The 23,392-nt window shown below is 38.9% G+C and overlaps 1 protein-coding gene across 4 annotated transcripts in view; it reads left to right on the top strand.

The window, feature by feature from the left end:
- Positions 1-23,392, top strand: part of ITPR1 (inositol 1,4,5-trisphosphate receptor type 1) — a 265,258-nt gene that overhangs the window by 197,906 nt on the left and 43,960 nt on the right. For all 4 annotated transcript variants that reach the window (XR_015794923.1, XR_015794924.1, XM_088134326.1 and 1 more), the window contains 8 exons: positions 1,789-1,884; positions 3,314-3,436; positions 5,634-5,738; positions 10,421-10,613; positions 13,878-14,000; positions 15,697-15,872; positions 16,047-16,211; positions 20,244-20,439. Coding sequence is in view for 2 of the 4 variants with exons in the window: in XM_088134326.1 (XP_087990452.1) it covers positions 1,789-1,884; positions 3,314-3,436; positions 5,634-5,738; positions 10,421-10,613; positions 13,878-14,000; positions 15,697-15,872; positions 16,047-16,211; positions 20,244-20,439 (1,177 nt within the window). In the remaining 2 variants the exon portion in view is untranslated. The remainder of the gene's footprint in view (positions 1-1,788; positions 1,885-3,313; positions 3,437-5,633; positions 5,739-10,420; positions 10,614-13,877; positions 14,001-15,696; positions 15,873-16,046; positions 16,212-20,243; positions 20,440-23,392) is intronic.

Here is a 23,392-nt window from a genome sequence, read left to right as displayed (position 1 = left end):
GAGGAGTTAAGTTTGAATAAAATTTAAATTACACTAAGTTAATTAAACTTGACCTAATGTAAATTCAAACCACGCAGTTCAATTAGTTTCTTGTATGTTTATTTAACTATAAAAAATGCAGTCTCCAAATTATGAAATTAAGGGAGCAAGGATAGTCATCATAACACGTCATGACTACTGTTTCCGAAACTATTACTGCTGTATCAGGTGGGTTTGACACATGCCTTGTAACTGAAAACTCTACAGAAAATATAGACATTGAGGAAGCAAGTAATGCAGGTCTGTAGATAAGAAAACAAACTGCAGTAAAACAATCTTCATGAAGTGATACTTTATGGCGAGATTGCAGTTTATATGTCAGATAGAGAACATTTATTTATTTATTTGTTTGTTTGTTTGTTTATTTATTTAATATGGCTGCCTGTGATGGAATGGAATTATGAAGGCCAGGCTCAGGGAGAAAAACATTTTCTTTCATCTCCTGAGGAGCGTGGGAAATACAAGAGGATGAGACTGGCACCTCCCTGAGGAATTCACAATGTTGTGGCTGGCATTACTTGGGAACTGGGGTTTCAGTCTGGGAAGATTCTTGCTAGAGGGTGTAGCTAATAAACATAGCTGGACTGAATTTACATGGTCTCTTGGAGTTCCTTGGGCTAGGCCTGACACTGCCCACTTCACAAAAAGTGACTCTGGCCAGGCAGCTTACAACAATTAATAAAAATAGATATATATAAAAACAATCATCATTAAAAATATAAAACAGTGATTATTAAAATATTTTTAAAAAGGCACAGGAGAGAGTGAATATTAACTACAGTGATGGAGCCATCGTAAAATCTCCCCGGCCCCTGGGACCCCCAGGCCTGATGATGTGATCAGGTCTTGAGGGACTTCCGGAACATTAATAGGGATGGAGCCAACCTCACTTCCGGGGAGAGAATGATCCATCAGGTGGGCACCATGGCAGAGAAGGCCCACCTCCTGGGACCTGCCAGATGTAAGTCCCTAGCAGATGGGACCCACAGCATGCCTTCTGTGCCAGATCTAGAGGGATGGGCAGATCTAATTTTTAGTATTGTACTTCAAAGGACACCTATAAAAAATAAATCTTGCTAGAAATTGTTAGTCATAATATAACTCATTTTCAGCATAGCCTACTGTGTAACATTTTATTATTTATTTTTTATATGCTGCTCAGTTCCCAAAGGCTGTAAGCAGCTTACAAATAATACAAAAAGAAAATAGAAAGAATAGCAAAGGAAATATAACAAAAGCCGAAAACTGTGATCAAATATAAACCTTCCTGTCCGTTAACATATCAAGGAAAAAATAGTCATGGCAACAGCAGTCACCTACTGCAAGGACAGAATCCTCCTTTCTATGTTTCTACCAAACAAGGCTTTGTAACTTATTCAACATGTTCATGATTTTTAACATACTGTGTTAATTATTATGTACAAATGAGGTCTGTGTCATAGCCTCTCTCAAATATTGGATATACTGCTGGAACCGTGTTTTGAATGCAAATTACTTTTCCTAAGTATTTAAAGAACACTGGTTTTTAACAGTTGGTTTTATCTTCATGGTACATATAGTTAGATACTTTTTACTCTCTTTCATTTGTCCTTTCTCTGTTGCTTTGTGATCAGTCAGGTTTTCTAAAATCATGCAGTAGGAAGTAGTCATGTTCATCTGTGCTTCTCTTTTGACATGTTTTTGTTTTTTGTAATACATGGATATTTTAATCAGCTTACTTTACTTAAATTTCCTTTTTTTTTTTTCCAGAATAATGCCTCTAAGTTACTCTTGGCTATAATGGAAAGTAGGCATGACAGTGAGAATGCAGAAAGGATCCTTTATAACATGAGACCAAAAGAACTGGTATGTTTCCAAGAATATGCTCCTATTAATTTGGGCAGCATGAAATTATCTTGTTGCCAGATGTGTGTTTAAGACATTTTGGATCTTGTAAATTGAGGCCTTTCCTTAACTGAGCCTTATTATGCTTAGCAGTAAATTGAAAGAGCTTTGTTCTATATTCACAGTGGCTTTTAAGTTTGCTTAACTTCAGAGTTTAAAAAGCATTGCTTCCTACTACAGTTACAATATCATTTTTACTGTGATCATCTCTACTGGTAAAATGCTAGAGTTCTGTGGTAACTTGGATGCTGGGGGGTACAGGCAAAGTTCAGGCCAAGTGGAGAAGAGAAAATCTGTTTTATAAGGTGAAATTGAACAATATTAAACTATATAGAAATATATCCTGAAAATCTGGTGGCATTGATCCAGGCTTCATTCTCACAGAAAGAAGGGAAGGACACTTTTATCGATTTTCTCCATTAGCTTTCTGTGATCTTGAAAAATTTGCTCCAAGGGATAGGAGGACCTTCATGAGCACTGTGGGAGGCAATGCAATGGATGAAAAAGGCAGTTCCTCCCCTTCCCTTCTGTTAGCCAGACCTCCCCAATGGATCAAAACTCTTCCATGGACAGAGTAATGTTTGTATGTTCAGTGTAAAAGACTGATTAGAAGAACTTGGAAGGCATGACTGAAATAACTAGCTTTTCTGACAAGTCACTGTCCCCTTTGTTCTCAAGTAGTTAGGAGCAAAATGTCCAACTACATTTAGGTTCAGTACAGAAGCCTGGAAAGTTATAACACTGCAGCAGCTCATTGGTGAAGATCAAGTAGTAAAGAAAAAGAAAACTACTGAAATTCTATCACTGTGTTCTTTGATTCTGAGATTTATTTTATTTATTTTGATGGACTCCCTAATCAATAACTCTGTGTTGATAAGTTGTATGTATATGAGTTAAAATAATATAAAATAATATTTTATAACATAATGATTTGAAGTAGACATTTAGATGTTATTTTAAAAAACCACCATTTCTAAGTGTTCTTTTGTCCCACTTTAACAAACAACAAAATGCAAGCATGGAATTCAAACCCATATACTGTAGTTATGGTAGTTATCTGAGATGAGCTTATAATGGAATATATTATTCAGGAATAATGGTGTGATCTGGAGATAAAGCTTAAGTCTTTATTTTTGGCATTCATTCCACCGAGTCAATTTATTTCTGATATAAATTACAGTTGCTTTAATACCAACAGCAGTAGCAGTAACCTAAGCCAGTGACCCCCAGCTTCAAAGGATAGAAGGAAATAAAAACGACTTCATTCAAGTTTCATTTTCAGAATATCTGAAATAGAATGAAAATATGAATCAGCTTGAATACTTTGATTTTATTTTGTTTTCGTATCTATTTTTTTTAACTCATGAAGTATATTTCTCTTTCTCTACAGGTAGAAGTAATTAAGAAGGCTTATCTGCAAGGTGAGGTTGAATTTGAAGATGGGGAGAATGGTGAAGATCTTGCTGCATCTCCTAGAAATGTAGGGCACAATATTTACATATTAGCCCATCAGGTATGTTTATATTTATACCAGAAGAATTTAGTCCAAAGTCTATAGCATTTTATCCATAGTAGTTGAGCCATGCACTGCAGGAATTCATTTCAGGGATGACAATATGAGCCTTGTTGGGAGTTAAATGCAATAATTCATTGAAGTTTATCCTCTTGGCACAAGACAACTGTATTGATTCTTTACTGACTAGAACAGGCCAGTTTGTGCCGATAACTAGGAGACATAGCTGCTGCATTTGCCTGTTGTGTAATGCACCATATAGACAAGTGCTTTCTCATTTCCTCCAAACTATAGTTGGGGAGCTGACATTCCTGGAATATTCTAAGAAATTTTTGAATTTGTACATACTTACTTTATTACAATCTCTGTATACCATCTCAGTCATCAGTGAAATAACATAAAACCTCATAAAACCCATTCCAGATTTCATAACCCCAAACCAGAAATATATAAATGAATAGCAGAAAAATAAGTCAATCATAAGCTGCTAAAATCCAAACGTCAGGTGAAATAAAACTCTTTTTGCTGCTTTCCTAAAGACAGAAGCTGTGGGACCATCATGGCCTATGGGCGTAACCTGTTCCATACTGGTGGGGAAGCCACTGAGGAGACTTTGCATTGGGTCCCATCATTTTGAACACTCAGTGGGAGGAAATCCAAAGCATTCCTTCTTGGATTTAAATGCACAGCACAAGCTGATTTTCCTTGGAGGAGACGGTCCTGAAAGGAAGGGAACCAAGCCAAGTACATGTTGGTTTTTCCAACCTGATGCTTTCCAGATGTGTTGTATTATATTTTCATTATTTCCAGATAGTATAATAGGAGGGGTAGTCCAAGAGCAGTAGAATGGGAAAGGTTGCTCTACACCTACAGTGTAGAAAATTCTGAATCAGAATTGTTTACCAGCTTGTAAAGCTGTCCCTTTTGGCTATCTTATCTAGTCATCATATGCGCATCCTAATGGCTAATTTGAACTGACCCAAACAGGGAAAGGAATCAAAATACATTTTCAAGGAATATAAAGCATTGTTGCCAGTTGTTCACGTTTGCTCAAAATCTGCAGTTGCCCACTTTAGTTATGCTCTTGGTGCAAATTAGTTTGTCCTTCTTAAACTAAATGTTTTGTTATGCAATTTTTCTCCCTATATGCTGACACATGCATTTGTTGTTAAGCATTCTGGGAGCATAATATTTCACTGATTGTCCATCCTTTAGTCTGTCTCAAACTGATATACTTCACATAACAAAACTTATTACACTCCAAATAAAAGAGAACCAAACTGTTTTCATTTTGAAGATCAATTGCTTTAGCAGTATTCATAAATAACAGAAAGGAGTTTGTAATGATTGCCAACTATTCAATTTTTTAAAAATAAGAGTGGTACTTTTTGAGTGGTCTTTCTCATATTCAATTTGCCAGCTTTATGGAGATGCATTTTAAGCTGGGTTCTAACAAATACAGTATAGCAATAACTTGTGTTACTATTTATGAAATGGTATTCAGGCTGAAAAAATGTTTGAAAGGATGTTAATATGTATTACAGTAGTAAATTCTTTTACACAAAACACTTCTCATATCTAAGGTATGTATTTTCATATTATACAAAGTAAGGAAGAAGAAGCCAAGATGGTCTGAACTGGGGAGGAGGCGTGTGGGGGAGAGTGGGATATGTGGAACTATCAAGTGGTATGCAGTTGAAGACAAATGGTAATGACAACCTGGTGCAGAGATGGGCAGTGTTTCACATATAGGGGGCTGAAATAAATATTGTGATGTTCTGGAGGGCCACAAGAATTTGCTGATTTCTTTTTTTGGCACATTAAAAAAAAACATTTTGGAGGCATTGACAGTGGTATGGGCTCTGAAGGTCTTCCAGTACAAAACACTTCAATTCCATCTGGGTTGAAATTGCACTGTTGAAGTCTGACCATTTGGCTGCAGAATGTTGACAGCACAGTTCTGGGGTGCTGAAGGATACTGCATGTGCTCCTGACAAGGATTTGTAGGGAAAAAAAAAAAAGGCAGGAAGATAACCTCTGCTGTAGCTACTTCAGGTTTTAACCTGACCAAGTCAATATTTCATTTGATTTGAAGTAAATTAGGCTGTTTCTCTGTTTCTTTCAATAGATTTCTTTTTTGTTTTAAGCAGGAAACAGTGCAAGCTTCTTGCCCTTCATAACTGTTCATTTATTTTAGCTTGCTCGCCACAACAAAGAACTGCAGAACATGTTGAAGCCTGGAGGCCAAATAGACGGAGATGAAGCTTTGGAATTCTATGCCAAGCATACAGCTCAGATTGAGGTAAATACTTCAAGTTATATCTGATTAATCTTAAATGAAACTGTAAAAGAAAAGCAACAAATTTGCTGTGGGTCCTCTTATGTAGTCTAGTAAAATAATAAGTGAATTCTACTGTACTGAATATCTAGTTATAAAAAAAAATCCCCCCAATCTTTAACAAATGTCACTCCTTCCAAATATGAATGTAGTTCATTTTTCTTTCTTTTTTTAAAAGAAGGCTAACACCTTGAAAATGTATTTGATCAGGCTACTCTAGAATGATTTTTTTTTGGAAGTAAACAAGCTGAAAGTATAATTCTTCAGGAAAAGTCTTGGGTTTAGCATGAGGGACTTCTTACAGTGGAAATGAAATAGTATCAAGAAAGGCAATGGAACTGGCTCTTTGGGAGCATTTTGATTCCTTCAAATAGACAGAGTTATTGAGATATAAAATACAGACTCTAGATTCAAAATGTCTCTGGATGAAGGGTTTTGAAATTTACCAAACCCCAGGAAAAGCAACTAACAACTCCTAAAATCTGTATCTTAAGCAGAACATCTAATGTGCTTCATCTCCAGCCAGCTTATAGCTTTATTTGTCCTTTGCTTTCTGCTTTTCATTGTTCTGTGTTCTCCCCTCCCCCCAGTTATAGAAGTGCCCTTTTTATTTTATTTACAAAATTTGTATTCTGCTTCAAAGTCTAAGTGGCTTCCAATTAGTACTAGTAAAACAAACATAACAAAATAGTCAGTTGTTACCCAATCACTGTCCAAAACACAAAAACAGCACAAACCCACAAACATTCATTCCCCAAAGACTCTGAGAAAGAGTAGTGGTTTCACTGTCCCCCTGAATAGTAATAGGGGAGAGGGCACAGTTTTAACTTCAGGAGGTAGATTATTCAAACAGTGGTGGCCCTCACAGAGACTTGTGTCCCAGATCCCCACCCCTGTTTCCTGATGGGTGGAACTTGTAGCATGTCTTCTCTGACTGTATCAGATAGGTAGATTCTACATGGAATGGATTCTGTGTGGAGTGGATCTCAAAGATATCCATGTGCCTAGATGTAGCACTTTATAGGTAATAACCAGCACATTCAGTTGTATACAGAAACAAACTGGAGCCATTGCAACTCCAACCACAAAAGTATATCATGGCTATACCAGCTTTCACCCATTAACAAGTGGTCTAATATATTTTGCGCCAGCAATAGTTTCTGAGTGGTCTTCAAGGACAGCCTCATGTAGAACAAATTGCCACAGCCCATGCTTGAGGTAACAAGGGTGTTACTGTAATTACTATTGCTAGTACATCCAGTTTGAAAATGTCTGCAACTGACACACAACAGAGCAAAGGCTCTCCTTGCTATGGCCTCTACCTGCTGCTCTAGCAGGAGCTGTGACTCCTGGAGAACCCCTAGATTACAGACCAGCTTCTTCTATCCAAAAACCCTAGATTGCTGACCAGCTTCTTCTATCCAAAAATAAAGAAGCCATTGTTCTTGAATCAAAATGTTTCTGAGCCAATAGCCATTCCCTCTTGCTGGGGCTAAATCTTAGACTTTTTCTCCCTATACAGTTCCTCACAGCTTCCAGGCATTGGGTCAAGACTTCTACCACGTCTTCTGCTTGGCCCAGAGTAGATATATATAACTGGATATCATCATCAGTATGTTGATGCTATCTAGCCCCATCCTAATACTTGATTTCATCCAGAAGCTTCATGTATATGCTAAACAATATGGAAAAGAGAGTTGAACCCTGGGCATCCACATTGGAGTGTCCAAGTGTTTAATCTATTTCCTCCCACTGTCACTGATTGAAGAAGGGATGGAACCACTATAAAACAGTGCTTCTACTCTCTTATATCAGAAAACAGCTTAGACAGATACCATGGTTGATGGTATCAAAAGCTACTGAGAGATCCACCAAGTCCAAGAGGGCTGCACTCCTACTGTCTAGGTCCAACCATAGGCCATCCACAAGAGTAGCCAGTGTGGTTACAAACCCATATCCAGGCCTGAATCCTGACTGAGAATAAGCCAGATCATTCACTTCATTCTGGGCCCTCTGTAGTGGTCTCCAGCACCCTGTCCAACAATTTCCCAAGAAAAGTTTGGAGAGCAGTAGAGGTTATCCATGTTGATTGGATGGAGGGATGGTCTGCTGAGAGGGGACACACCACCATGTCTTTCAAGGCAAGCAGCACCACCCCCTCTTAAAAGAAATAAATCCTGGATGATATCACAAGACAATGTCCCTCAACTCCTCAGAAGCCAGCAACTCCAAGAAAATGTGAGTGGTTTTATCAATAAAATGCTTGGAAAAAGAGTCATAGTGGCCTGCTAGAAGTTCACCTGGTCCATAATTCCCCAAAAAGAGACTGGTTCACTTTAAAACTTGCTGCTGGACAACGTTCCCCAGATTCAACAATGGAGGAGAAATAATACTTCACTGTCCTTACCACAACAATGTAGGCTTCAACCTGGAATGATACATGTGTTAGATTATATTTTCTGCTTGTTCACCAGCATCACTCCAGGTTTCTGTTGCTACATCTCCTGGAGCTACTAAGTACATCAGGAAGATGCTTGGGAATCACCAAACAGGGAGATGCTGTATAAGGACAATCCTATCCAGTGCCTTCATTGCTTTTGTATTCCAGAAGTTGAGTAGTTACATGGATGAATTGCCTGCTAATCTAAGAGAAATTCCCCAAGTGCCCTCTGAAAAGCAGCCAAATCCAAAAGATGTCTATTTTTGGTCATCTTCATGGGAAATTTATCCTATGGAGAATGGATTCTTCCTCCCTGTGCCAAGAAGCCTAGTAGTCATGTGTCAGTGATGAAGAACTGCTAGTAATGTGCCCCACCACCTGCTAATGTCTCAACTACTGTAAAGTAGATGCCAGGTCCTAGGTGTTGCCCCCACACTTATGAGTAGGTGCCATCAGGGACTGCAATATAGTCATATTGTCATGGCAGCCATGAAATCCATGCCAGCTCCAACTCCACCATCCCAAGGAAGGGAGGCTGAAATTCCCCAATTCTAACAATTCCAGTTAGTATTGGGTGGGGAGAGATATCAAGCCTGAGCCCACTGTTGAGTGGAGTGCTGGGAGTTGATGTACTCCCCTCTGTTGGTTAACATCTACATGAGGCTGCTGGGTGATTATGCATTGGTTTGGGGTCATGTATCACCAGTATACAGATAATACTTGGTTGTATATCTCAACTCTAGACTTATCAAGTTAAGCTGTTGAGTCTTTTCCCAGTGTTTGAAGGCTGTAGGGATCTGGAGGAAGAGGAACAGACTCAGACTCAACCTTTCTTGCAAGACTTGAGTGGCTGTAAGTGTTTGGACCTGAAACTGGAAAGTTTCTATTTTTAGTCCTGAATGGGTTTGCACAGTTTGGGGTTTTTTCCTGGATTTATACCTCTTGTGCCTTCACACAGAGTCACCTTATGTGCCAGTTGCACCCATTTCTGGACCAAGATGCCCTTAAGACAGTCACTCATGGTTTGGTCACCTTGTGTGTGGACAGTTGCAATGTGCTCTGCATGGTCTGCCCTGAAAACCCCAGCTCGGTCCAGAATGTAGTAGTCAAGGATATGCCATGGTTGCCCACATGACCCACTACCAGTAGGCTTCCAGGTGCAGTTAATGGTGCTAGTTATCATCTACAAAGCCCTTCATAGCATAGGCCCTGACTATCTGAGAGACCATCTCTCTCCTGTAGTGTTTACTGATCCTGCTTGATCTGACAAAGTTGGTATGCTTTGGGGCCCATTGATTAAACAGTGCAACCTGGTGGGACCCAGGAACCAGCGCCTGCTGCCTGGAGCAGCATCCCCCAGAGGTTCATATGGCCCCTATTCTGGCACCATTCAAAAAGCCCTTAAAACTTGGCTTTTCCCCCAGGCCTTGGGTTAGTTGCATGGTGGGTCTCTGGTGGGAATGTTGTATGTTGAAAGGGTGTCAGTTTTACTCTTCTGAGATTTTGATCTTTTTATTGTTGTTGTTAATTTTGTTTTTAACATATGTTGGCCAGAGTTGCTGTGGAATCAGGGGGCCTTATACATTTGATAAATAAGTAAACCTACTTCATGAAGTTGTTGTTAGGGGGAAAAACTGAGATGAAATATCTCCAGATGAGCTTCTGGAGGAAAGACGAGGGAGGGAGGGAGGGAGGGAGGGAGGGAGGGAAGGAAGGAAGGAAGGAAGGAAGGAAGGAAGGAAGGAAGGAAGGAAGGAAGGAAGGAAGGAAGGAAGGGAGGGAGGGAGGGAGGGAGGGAGGGAGGGAGGGAGGGAGGGAGGGAGGGAGGGAAGGAAGGAAGGAAGGAAGGAAGGAAGGAAGGAAGGAAGGAAGGAAGGAAGGAAGGAAGGAAGGAAGGAAGGAAGGAAGGAAGGAAGGAAGGAAGGAAGGAAGACTTTCCATCTACCCAAGCAATACTTGGCTAGCAGCCATAATAATATATTTTCATAACAACCTGATAAGGAAATGAACCTCCTTTTCCCATGTGGTTTGAAATGTTACTTGAAAAGAAGTGATGACAATAGAACTAATGGTATTAACAGCAATGCAAATAGCCAAGTATTTTAGAGGATACCAAGAGTTTCAGAGATTTTTGCATACTAGGAAATAATATAATCTCATTGTGAACGTATGCCATGGAAATTAACTCTTTAAACTCCTCATGTAGATAGTTAGATCAGATCGTACTATGGAGCAAATAGTCTTCCCTGTGCCCAGTATATGTGAATTCCTCACCAAGGAATCCAAACTCCGGGTGTACTACACTACGGAAAGGGATGAGCAAGGCAGCAAGATAAATGACTTCTTCATGAGATCTGAGGACCTTTTTAATGAAATGAACTGGCAGAAAAAGCTAAGAGGTAAGTTGGGGTTGGGGATGCAAAAGGTTGCTTTTCAGTACTGTATAATAGTTCCTGATTTGAGATTGCACAAGTTTTTCCGGAGAGAAAAGGAATGCTAGACTTTCGTGATTTTTGTTTCCTTACTTGTTTTGTTTTGTTTTGTTTTCTTATTTTCACGCAAACTTCAGAATTTGGCTTACATTCTCTCAGGTTTCCAGGAGGGCTTTGTTTAAACACTGCTTAAGCCTGTTGCTATTTATTCTCATTGTATTTCCCAATTAATGTTTTGAACATACATGCAAGGAAGTAGCCAAATGATTACGAGAATGAGTAGACATCAATTTGAGAGGTGCGGGGCCAGTTATACGATCCTTATGAGGGTTGCAACCTTGCAGCTGAACTAGACAGCTAACCTCTTTTATTTAGTTCTATTTATTTTAGTTTCATTTATTTTAAAACAGCTCTGCTAGGATACAAGAAACTAACAATTTTATCATGGCATAAGCTTTCATGAGCTAGATACTCTAACCCATTTCACTGGATGCTTAATGTCTTATCCCAAGTGCTGGGAGAAGCCATGTCTTACATTTAGCCTGTTCTCTAAATCTAAATCTCTCAGCCTTCAAAGCTACAGTCAGCTCAGATGGGAAGGCGGAATAAATGTTGCATGGCTTTGTTTTGTTTTTTGGTTGTGGAGCAAATAGCAGTGCCAACTGTCTCCCAATCCTGCTCTCCTAACCAAGTTACTTTTAAAGTGGAACAATAAATAACAATAAATAGAATTTACAGGCATTCACACTTCTTCCATATGATACTGCTTTATCCCATGTTCACATTTGATAGCTTTTATATAGTTTCAGCTACTATTTGTGTATAGAAAGGGAATACTAAAAGAAACATCTATTTGAGGTGACTGCAGAAGGTTATCTAAAAGCCACGTTCTGCATGCTTCTCTAGATTTCATCTGATTGCTCAGTGATGGAGCATCTATTTTGCAAGCAGAAACATTAAAATAGCATGGTCAGTTCATTATGGATATTACTGAGGTAAATAAGTCTCATCTAACTCAGTATACCAGTCTACCTCTTGTGTCCCTAATTGTACAGACAGAACATTATTTTAAAAAAAAACAGAGGTTCAAATTTAAAACCAGTGGAGCATAACATATACACTATGCATACATATTGTATTTGACACTTAGTTCTCTCATGCTCTTTCCCATCTAAGGCTTAATGAAGGAGAGTCATTCTGTAGAGCATACAAGAGTTTACACCACTGTCATCTATGCTGATTAGGCTTCTTTTGAAGCTCTGGATGCCACAAATTAAAATATGCAACCAATATGAAAAAAAAAGTCAGGAGAGAGATACAAGAATTGTCTTTGTGGCCATGTTTATTCTGAAGAATGGAAGGTTGTGGTGGGGATTCACTTTGTTGTTAGGAAGGAAAGTGGTGGAAGGTGAAATACACTGAGAGTTTAGTTGCATGATTTTACGTGTAAAGGCATACAGATTTTCGGGATCTAGATTACTGCTTCATTAGGCAGAGAAAGCACAGATCTTGTTTTGTATCTTCATGTCAAGCAATCATGTTACCCTACTATTTTGTAGATTTTTTTTTCCCCCTCCACATTTTTCTAGGATATACCAGCCTTTCCTTTTTGGCATCCTTCAGATACATTGGGACTGCATCTCCCAGACTTGGCCATGTTAGACTGAATTCTGAGAGTTGTAATCCCAGTACTTCTGTGAGATCCCCAGACTTTGGTTTTAAGATGGGTGGCCATATTAATATATAAAATAAATAAAATAAAGATTTGGGAAGACATCCTATAGTGAAAAATGGTAAAGGAAGTACACAAAGAATGCAGAAGACAGACAGCTCTGTCACAGAATGGGGGTGAGCAATGGTTTCCTAAGTAGAGGCTGCTTCTCCTCCCCTCCTCCTCCTCCTCCTCCTCCTCTTTCTCACTAAGAAACACAGTGATTGGAACTATGTCACATGTATGAGTGGCACTTAGATTTTCTGGATTTTTTTTCTCCTTGAATACCCTGTTTCAAATGCAAGTTTTCAGCTGGGATTGTTTTAAAAGATGTGGGCTTTCAAGGAAAGGTTGAGATCTGTGCAAATGTCAGTGGAGCTTTGTGTGCAGAACTTATCTAAGCAGGTGAGCTAAATTGTCATAATTGTTTAAATTGACCATGAAGACGAGGGAATGCAAGTCATTAGAATGTGAGTTTAACACAGGCCTGGAAACTTGTCACTTACAGAGACAACATGCAATTCTGTTTTGCAGCCAGCTAGATTCTTGCTAATCCTACAGTTTATCACTGAGAACCTGGAGCTATAAAAACAGAAGTCTTATCATAGTCCTGTTGTGCCAACATAAATTTGCTCATAGACTGTGTAAGCCTCGCTGAGTCACAAATTGTTGTTTTAGGGGCAAAGAGAAGGGTGTTACAGGCTTTATGAGGGATGATGGCAGAATTGCTGAGCTATTTGCACTTACTTGGTCCAATAGTTCAGCTTTTTTTTTTTTTTTTTGGTCTTTTTGGTTTGAGTTTGGGCATCTTCTGAGCTGAGTTACTGTGTAACAGATTTTAATATATAACTCTCTCAGCATTTTGGGGATGTGTATACCGCCAGTTGTACAACCCAGAGGCGTGCACAAAGGGGATCTAGGGGGGAAAATGGCAAAAGCAGCACTGCACTATTGTAATTCAAGTACCACCCTTTTGTCCTTGCATCATAACAGTGCATGTGTGTAAAGTAATGGTGGAGCTGATTGTGCAACACTGTTTTTGTCACTTTGATGAAAGCATCTTCTCCTGTGGATCCTCTGCTGTTATCCGAATCTGGACGGTGTGTGCAGTATCATTTAATAAATTAAAACCAAATACTTAACAGCCAGTCACAACTGCAACATCCAGTTTTGATCTGAAGCTGCCATTTCCACTGGTATAAACCTGAAAATGGATATTTTAAACACATGATTTCTGTTCTCATGGTATTTACAACTTAATTGGTTATGTAAAAGCTACTTTCTGTTTAATGTAGTCTTTGATCTGAAAAAATTTCTCTAGGAATCAAATGCCATGAACTTCTGAACTTTGCAAACAGCAGTTAAAAGGAAATTAAATGAAATAATAAAGATTACTCTTGTTGGCAGTACGTCATTCTAGGAAAAGTTGGCAAAATATATATTTGTTTCTAAGATTTATTCCTTGTTAAAAGAAAATCATACCTTTGAATCCATCAAACATTTTTTTCCTGATTTCGCAGCTCAACATATATTATACTGGTGTTCCCGCAACATGTCCTTCTGGAGCAGTATTTCATTTAATCTTGCAGTCCTTATGAATCTACTGGTAGCATTCTTCTATCCATTTAAAGGAATCAAAGGAGGTACTTATATTTCAAATTTGTGAAACATAGAATTTAAAAGTTATACCACAAAGATTTGGGGCAGGGGGGAGAAGTAATTAATTATTTAATTTTAGTAGCAGTTTTAGTGATTTAGTGACTTAGTGCTAAGCAATTTATAATTTCCCACGTGATGAGAAACCTAAGAGGGGCAGTATTGAGAGTCTAATTTATTCTGGCTGTGGAAACCTTTCTGATATCTGTCTTATTTACAAATATTATGTACAAATATGCAAGCAGAGAATGATGAATACACATACCTTAAAGAAGGCATGGCAACAGCTTAAACGTTCTTTAGATGTCAAAGAAGCTGAGTGAGAACCAGTATAACTAAAATCACAGCTGTCCCATTTCATATTACTGCTAGCTTTATCTCTGTATACTTTCCAAATTTTTTTGGATTATATGTTCCAAAACAGACAGGAAAGAAAATTCTGACAAGGGAGAAGAGTGAATGTTATATTGTCAAATCCTCTATTAATTTATCAAGCCCATTTATGCTAATCAATACAGCCAAAAATCATTATACTCAAAAATCATTATATGTTTGCTGTGAAGAAGATACCTTGTATAACTGGATGGACCTAAATGACCCATCAGTAATAACTGCACATACCATAGAAATAACACTTGCCATCTAAGACATTTCAAAAATTATTTCACAGAGCTTGCTTTCTGGCCTGTGTGATTTTTTTTCAAATGTATCCATTCTGTTTCTATATTAAACTTTTTAAAAAGGTTTTTGAATATGCTTGACTATATATTTAATCATAATCTTTTTGTATAATTTTGTTTTAAAGTATACACATTAAAATGCATTTTAATATATATTGCTGAATTAAGAACTATGCTGAAACTTTTGCAGAAGTGTTCAGACGAGGGGATGGTTATGCTCTAGTCCCCATAATCAAGTTAGGTCAGCTCACGCTGAACCGTGCAAAGATCAAAACCAGGCATGTCGTCTTTAATTTTGGTTTAAAATTTTCTTTGCTTCAGGAAGCAGAAAATCTCAAACCACAACCGAATTCTCATCTCTGTTAAAAACTACAATGACCAGGATTCTTTAGAGGCGTATCAGTTCAACTGACAAGGAACTGATGCCTGCCTAAGAGAATAAAGTAGCACGCAGGGACATGCCTTCAGCTTCAGGTGATTAATATTTGGTATTAATCCCAAATGGAGTATGTCATTGGAGTGTGCCACTGATATATTGACATGAGGGCAGACTGAGTCAAGTGTAGTGAGGGGGGGCTATTCATCACAGCATCTAGATGTTAGTAGGTTAGTAAGCAATGCTGAATTAAGAAATCAGAAAATAGCATTTCTGTGAGTAATCTTGAAACTGTTTCCTGAAGTAGGGAAAAATGACTGCTAAGCTGGGCCAGTTTGTCTGTAAGTTTGTTTCCAGAAAATTGATGAGATAATTGCTGAATTGATAAGCCTTGGTTCTTTTGGTTTCATCTGGTTTGGGAAAGACTGACATGCAGTACATTTCCTGAAATCCGGACAGTTTTTCTTATATTTCGTTCTGCTGCCGATTGTGATTTGTGTGTGTTCTTTGATGATGTTGTGGAATATTGAATTGTTTTATATTGTTGTTAGTAGTTGCAAGGGCTCTGTGGAGCCATATGAGGGGAGAGTAAATAAATAATGAACTCTGGATTATTTCCTTTGTCAGGTACGCTGGAGCCCCATTTGTCAGGCTTACTCTGGACAGCCATGCTGATATCGCTCGCCATCGTTATCGCTTTACCTAAGCCCCACGGTATTAGGGCTTTAATAGCTTCTACAATATTGCGATTAATATTTTCTGTAGGTTTACAGCCCACATTATTTCTTCTGGGGGCTTTCAATGTAAGTGTAAAATAAAATTCTCTGGGATTTGTTGATATTTTAATGAAAAAATGTTTACTTATCTAACAAGGGTTAGGGTTATATCTCATGTATACAGTTTTTAAACTTTTCTTATGTTAAACTGAGAATTAGCATTTTAACTGTGCGTTAATCTTCTCTTTCTTTGCTCTGCAGGTTTGTAACAAAATTATATTTTTGATGAGTTTTGTTGGTAATTGTGGAACATTTACTAGAGGATACAAAGCCATGATCATGGATGTAGAGTTTCTTTATCATCTACTGTATCTTCTTATTTGTGCAATGGGGCTGTTTGTTCATGAATTTTTCTACAGTTTATTGGTACGTGTTTCTCTCTGGCAACTTACCTATGATACTGTTTGTTGATCACAAGATCCATACTGTTACATGACAGACATCTACAACCAGAGACTTTTATGTGGTCTCCAGGAAGCCATTCTGATTGTCATTGCTGAAAAATTACAGCAAATATTTCTATGATATTGAAAAAGAAAACACACAAAAACTGTAGTTTATGCTCTAAAATCACAGTTCCAACAAAATCTAGAGAAATAATGAAAAACCCCAGTCTCACTGTGATGTGACCATATCAACTCTGCATACTTTGCATACCACTCTGCCTGTACTATGCTATATAGTATTGTAATTTATGTAATAATTATTATATATACTATCATTGAAAGACCTAAAGGACCAGGTTAGGGAGAGATTGTCATGGAGAGAATCTATCTATGTGGCTGCTGAGAGTCATAATGGCTCATAATCAATCAATCAATCAATCAATCAATCTATACTATAGCATGTAGAGTAACTATATAGACACAGACAGACATGCACACACACTGAGAGCCAATGTAGTGTAGTGTTTAAGGCGCTACACTAGGAGCAGGATGACTCAGATTCTAGTCCTCCCTTCCAAGGAAGCTGGCTGGGTGACTTGTGCCAGTCCCTTTCTCTTTAGAGTTGACTAGGAAGTTGAAAAAGTTCTATCTGCCAATCCACACTGGATCAGTGTGGTTGATTATGGCCCATAACCTTCAGGAACTTCCAAATTTCATCCTGCAGTATACTGATTTGAGATGAGATTTATATTAGTATCATCACATCAGTGTAGCCCTCAGATGCTAAAAGCTGCCAGGTCCTCTAATGTTTGTTTGTTTGTTTATCAATCATATTTGTATGGCTGCTCATCTCACAAGAGCATGACTCTGGGTGGCGTACAACAGTCAATTAAAAAGAAAACCAATAAATATATAAAACAATCATTATATAAAAAAATAAAAACTATAAAAAAGCACACAAGCAAGAAAGGATGATGTTAGCTGCAAAAAGGGAGCCATCGCAAGATCTCCCCAGTCGCTTGGGACCCCCAGGCCTGATGGCATAGTCAGCTCTTGAGGGACTTGCAGAATGTCACAAGTATGATACTAAATACATTTGTATCTATTCATTTATGCATCAAAAGAGGGTTTTTTTAGATCTGCAGCCTAAGAAATTACATCTTTGAAATCTGTTGCCGCACACTTCATTTTAAAATAATTTCCTGGTCTGGCTGGGATCTAAAAGAAATGCTTAACCAGCTCTATAGCCTACCAAGCTGTGGCCAACTGCTTCTCAAACAACTGTACCGCCACCCTGTATCTGCTAAGCCACTTGATAAATTCCATTGTAAAATACTATAATGTGTACCTTTCCAAAGAAAAGAAAGATTCCTGAAGTGGTCTTTACATCCTTGTTTCTGTTTTGAAGGTACTTTTCAAAAGCCTGAGTACCTCTTTTTCATTCCAAGAGAGAAAAGAAAAGATATGGCTCAACCCAGATAAAATTGAAATCAGTGAGACTAATTAATTAATTAAAGGAGAAATTACACATTTTTAAAGGATACATGTAATGACTAAACACTGCCTCTCAGTTCAGTTTGGTTACAGATAATCAAATTAATTAGCAAGTGTTTTGAAGGAAAACATCTGTTCTTTTTGGGCTTTTTCTTGAATTGCAATGTGTTGTGTACATGCCAATGAAGCTATGTCTTAACCTAGTGGTTCCTGGGAAATCAATTTCACCTATGACACAAAACTGCTTGGAAATTAGCTTCCCTTTTTCCTTCCAAAACACATGTACGTTCAGGTCCAAGAGATATGCTCATTAAGATTTAATGGGGAACCTACCACATAATTATGTAGTTGTTTGCAACAAACCATGGTGAGAATGACCAAACTGCAAAGATACTCTCTAAGAAAAGTTTTGATCCGTCGTGAGTTCTAGTTAAGTGCTTTATAGCAGTTAGCACAAGTTCCAGCAAGATTAAAGTTTTGGTGTAAAAGAACACTTGTGCATATACTAAAAAACAGTTCTCTGCTCTGTATCCACCCAATCTTTGTATTTTTCTTTCCATTTCAAGTCAGAGAAATTATGAAGGAAATGATACTTAGTTCATAACAGAGCTAGTCATTAGCCATTTACAATTTTGTGTTAGGAAATTCTGAGTTTCCAGTGATCTGGTGGATTTAAAGTGGCACATCTCTCAGCAGCTGGCTGTACTTGGCTGATCTTGTCAGGGTTTGAACACTAAGCAGACTCAGGTCAAAGAAGGAGACCACCAGGGAGTGCCAGGACTTTAGGCTAGACTAGGAAGTAAACAAATTTAGAAAAAAAAGCATCTCAGGAGAAGGCGGTGGCAAATTACATCCAAGAAATACTGTTGCCAAGAAAACCACACAGTTGTGTATATCAAGTGCCCAAAGTCACACTTTACCTGAAGTGAATTTTACCCTTTGCTTTATCAGCCAGAAGGAAGTGCTTAAGCCTTCATAAATGGCTGTCCAGTTTGCTTTCAATATTCCTTTTCCCCTTAAGAGTGTTTAAAAATCAAGTACAAGCCCAGATGATGAAAAACTAGACTGGGGGAAAGTGGTTGTGACAAAAGAGAATTGTGGACATAGAAGTGGAGCTAAATATACTAACCTCTTTCCAGTTTTCTTTGACAAATGTCCCCTGTCTTTCTTGAGCACCCCCCCCCCTATTTTCCCACCTCATTCACAAGACACAAATGTGAGAAGTTTGGGGGTGATTTGACTGCTGGAATGTTAAAAGGAATAAATTGGGAAGCTTACTCCAAAAAGGTTTTATGACAGCATTAATTCTTTTACCTCCACTACAATCCTGTGAATGATGGCATATTATTGTGGAGTGCTGTTTTAATGGAAAGGATCTATGCATGAAAATGTTACCTCTTTCACCCCACCCCAATACAAGTGAAGGTTATTTTGGGGGAAAAAATTCACCTCACTTTTCCCAACACAAAATATTATTCTATTCAAAGGTAAAATCATTCAGTGAGGTTCAGCATGACTTTGCTTGATTTAGGATTGTTGACTTTTCTGATATTGGCCTTAGGAAAGGTTTTTCAAATACATATTTGTACAAAATGTTTATTAGACTAATTTAAAATCACAAAACAACGTACAGAGTTCAAGTTCATTGAGAACACAAAAGTGATTGGTTGAAGCTCTGTCTTCATTAAGTTATGTATAATTGTTTTTGAGCTAAGAACAGTTGAGGCATTCAAAAAATTTCCACTAGATCATACATAAGCTTTTCATTTTTATACTATTTTTTCATGTGAGAATTTACGTGTCAGATTCCAAACTATCATACTTCTACTGTCTGTCATAATCTGCTTGTGGAGCAAACAAGGGTTTAGGAGAAGAAATACAAACTAGGTGACCATTGCATGACTATTTCGCTGTTAACATACAATATCTAAGCTGGGTTCTGTAGTCTCTAGGCTAGAAATCAAGGAATGCTGATAGCTGTCAGCAAACCAGCTTTCTTATTTCAGTTTATCTGGTATAACAACGTTGGTGGGGATTTGGTTTTTTTTCATAGGATCATAGAGTGGAAGGGACTATTAAGGCCATCAGTGCAGGAACTCAAAACAAAGTAATTCCGCCAAATGCCTGTTCAGGCTCTGCTTGATCTATCCAACAAAGGGAAGCCCATCATTTCCCTAGGTAATTGGTTCCACTGTCACACTGCTCTTGCTGTTAGGAAGCTTTTTCTAACATTCAGCCAGGATCTTCCTTCCTGGAACTTAAGACCAGTACAACTTACTTGTATCTTGTACTCTGAAGCAATAGATTAAAAGGGTGTGACCTTCTATTTAGTTTTTAGTAAAAATGTCAGAAAGCATTGATCTGTCTTTTCTAAAAAAATAAGTATCAGGATTTCATTTTTAAAAAAAGCATGTTGCCCAATTATTTTTGTTACCCAGAAAGATAATGTGTGTAATAGGCTATTATGTGAATTAATTGTTAATGCATTGGATAAACATTTTGAACTGTCCTTTTCCAGCTTTTTGACTTGGTGTACAGGGAGGAGACCTTGCTGAATGTCATTAAAAGTGTCACTCGCAATGGACGTTCTATCATCTTGACCGCTGTTCTTGCTCTTATTTTGGTTTACCTGTTCTCAATAGTAGGATACCTGTTCTTCAAAGATGACTTTATCTTGGAAGTAGATAAGCTGCCTAATGAGACATTATTGCCAGGTTTGTACTCAATTCCTTTTAGCAAAGAAAATATACCACAAATGGCAAAAAAAAAGTAGGGGTTTTATCCTGTGAATGCTAATCCCTCTCTACCCCACAGGCGATTTCTTACTAAAATCAGTGGTACTTTGAGATATTTCTGCTTATAAATTGAGTTCTTGATATTTTGAAAACTTAACTAATTAGGCTGCAAAGCAACCCAAGACTGCTTGTAGAAGTTATTTTTAATCTGTGACATGCATTAAGAAACATAACTGAAAATAAATGTCTGTACCAAGTAGTCTGTACAGTCTAACTCTGTACCCAGTATATTCAAATTATGTGATCTGGATGACATATGGTGAAAAATGTAATGAAAAAAAAATCCTATTTTTTTCTGTAAATTATTTTGTTTCCAAATACCACATTTTAAAAGTAGGACGGGTATCATTCAGTTTTCTGCCTCTAAAGTTTCCTGAACAGGAGGGGCTGAAAACTTCAAATTTATTTCTTTGTTTTGGGATTGGGAGGTTTAAGGAGGAAAAAGAATACCTTAAAGAGTACTTTGCATCCTTAAAAGCTCCGCTCCTATCTCCCAAAGAGCCACTTGAGAAGCAGAGGCCAAGAGGATAAATGCCTTGTTCTCCAGAGAACCATCCAAGGTGTACTCCCAACTGCAGTGCAACAACACCGTAACAGCAGAGGCACCAACAGCAGAAACTGAATAGTACTGGAAGAACATATGGGAGAAACAGAAGACACATAACACCAGTGCAAAGTGGCTGCAGGACCTGAAAGCAGACCACAGCAAACTCCCAGAACAGGAACCAGTCACCATCTCAGTAGCAGACATCCAACAGTGGGTCAAGAACATGAAGAGCTGGGGGACCTGGCCTGGACATGATCCACACCTACTAGCTAAAGAAACTAACTGCAGTGCATGTACGCCTAGTGGCTCCAACCCAGACTGGCTACACTGGGAACAACACCAGAGGCTCAAAACACTAGTTGTTCATAGATCACCTGAGACTCAAGGTCTAGACAGACCAATCTGAGCACAGCTTGGATTGACTATAGGAAAGCCTACAACTCAATGCTACACACATGGATCTGTGAATGTCTGGTGCTATACAAAGTCAACAGGACACTAAGGATCTTCCTCAAGAACTCAGTGGGACTGGAAGACAACACTGGAAGTCAACTCAAGACAGCTCACACAAGTGACCATCAAGTGCAGCATATACCAAGGTGATGCACTGTCCCTGCTGCTGTTCTGCATAGGTTTGAACCCCCTCAGCCAGATAATCACAATACAATTGGATATGAATACAAGTTCAAGAGTAAAATTGCCATCAGCCACCTCCTCTACATGGATGACAACAAACTGTATGCTAAGAATTAACGAGACATTGATCTGCTGATCCACCTGATACAGATCTACAGTGAGGACATTAGAATGTCATTCAGACTGGAGAAATGTGGCTGGATGGTAGTAAAAAGAGGGAAGGTAGTTAAGACTGATAGGGTGGAACTACCAGTGGGCCACATAGCAGACATACAGACCAGCTGTAAGTACTTTGGGATCCCACAGTCACACAGGAACAACACTGAGGAGGGAAGAAAGACAGCAACATCCAAGTACCACCAAAGGATAAGAAAGGTCCTGAAGAGCCAGCTCAATGGGAAGAAGAAGATCCATGCCATCAACACTTACCCCCTGCCAGTCATCAGATATTCTGCCAGTATAGTGAGCTGGCCAAAGGAGGACATGGAAGCTGCTGATGTGAAGACCTGGAAGCTCCTCACAATGTATGGAGGTCCACCCCGAGTCCAATACCCAGAGACTGTACACCAGCCAGAAGGCGGGCGGGGTCTGGTGAGTGTCAAAGCCACTGTCCTGGATGAAACCCAGAGCATCCAGGAGTACATCAGTAGGAGAAGTGGTTGCAACATTATCCACAGAAGAATGCTAACTTTGTAATTCTCCACATAAGGTGACCTACTTGCTCCTTTTCTGATTTATGTAATACTATCCCTGGCTGTTTGGTGTCTTCATCCATGTGCTCTCTGCTGTGTACTTTACAGAGTTATATGAAGGTAGTGTTTAATTTTGTTCTCTACACTACAAGGCACATACGCTAAATGATCTATCCAGCTCAATGGGAAGAACATCCATACCATCAACACTGCTGGTATAGTGAGCTGGCCAAAGGAGGACATGGAGGCTGCCAATGTGAAGACCTGCAAGCTTCTCACAATGTACAGAGGTTTCCACCCCAAGTCCAACACCCAGAGACTGTACCCCTGTCAGAAAGAGGGTGGGCAGGGTCTGGTGAATGTGAAAGCCACTGTCCTGGACAAAACCCAGAGCATCCAGGAGTACATCAGTAAGATGGCACCCAAAGATAAGTTGCCAAGAGAATGCCTAAGGCAGCAACAGACATGGAAGTTCAAGCAGAGGAAGTGCCATGGAAAGACAAGCCCCTCCATGGGATGTACCATCGACAGATAGTTGAAGTGGCTGACCTTGGGAAATCCTGCCATTGGTTGGAAAGGGCTGGACTAAAAGCACTGAGGCACTGATCAGCACAAGAACAGGCGCTAAGCACCAGATCCATAGAAGCAGGGGTCTACCACACTAGACAGGACCCAAGGTGTAGGTTGTGCAGAGAGGCCTCAGAGACAGTCCAACACATAGTGGAAGGGTGTAAGATGCAGGCAGGAACAATACACTGAATGGCACAACCAAGAAGTTTGTATTGTGTACAGGAACATCTGCATAGTGTATGGGCTAGACCCTCCCAAGTCCAGATGAGAGATTCTACAGAAGGTCATGGAGAATAAGAGGGTTAAGATCCTGTGGGACTTCCAGATCCAGACAGGCAATCAACCGGACATCGTAGTAGTAGACCAGGACCAGAAGACAGTGGTGGCGATAGATGTAGCAGTGCCAAGTGACAGCAGCATCAGGAAG

The sequence above is a fragment of the Python bivittatus genome, unplaced genomic scaffold (assembly GCF_059951505.1).
Source record: "Python bivittatus isolate LINGU-HERP-01145 unplaced genomic scaffold, Pbiv_v1 ctg000080_np1212, whole genome shotgun sequence".
Lineage (NCBI taxonomy): Eukaryota > Metazoa > Chordata > Lepidosauria > Squamata > Pythonidae > Python > Python bivittatus.
The sequence above is the reverse complement of the archived record's forward strand: the minus strand, read 5'-3'. Positions and strand labels throughout refer to the sequence as shown.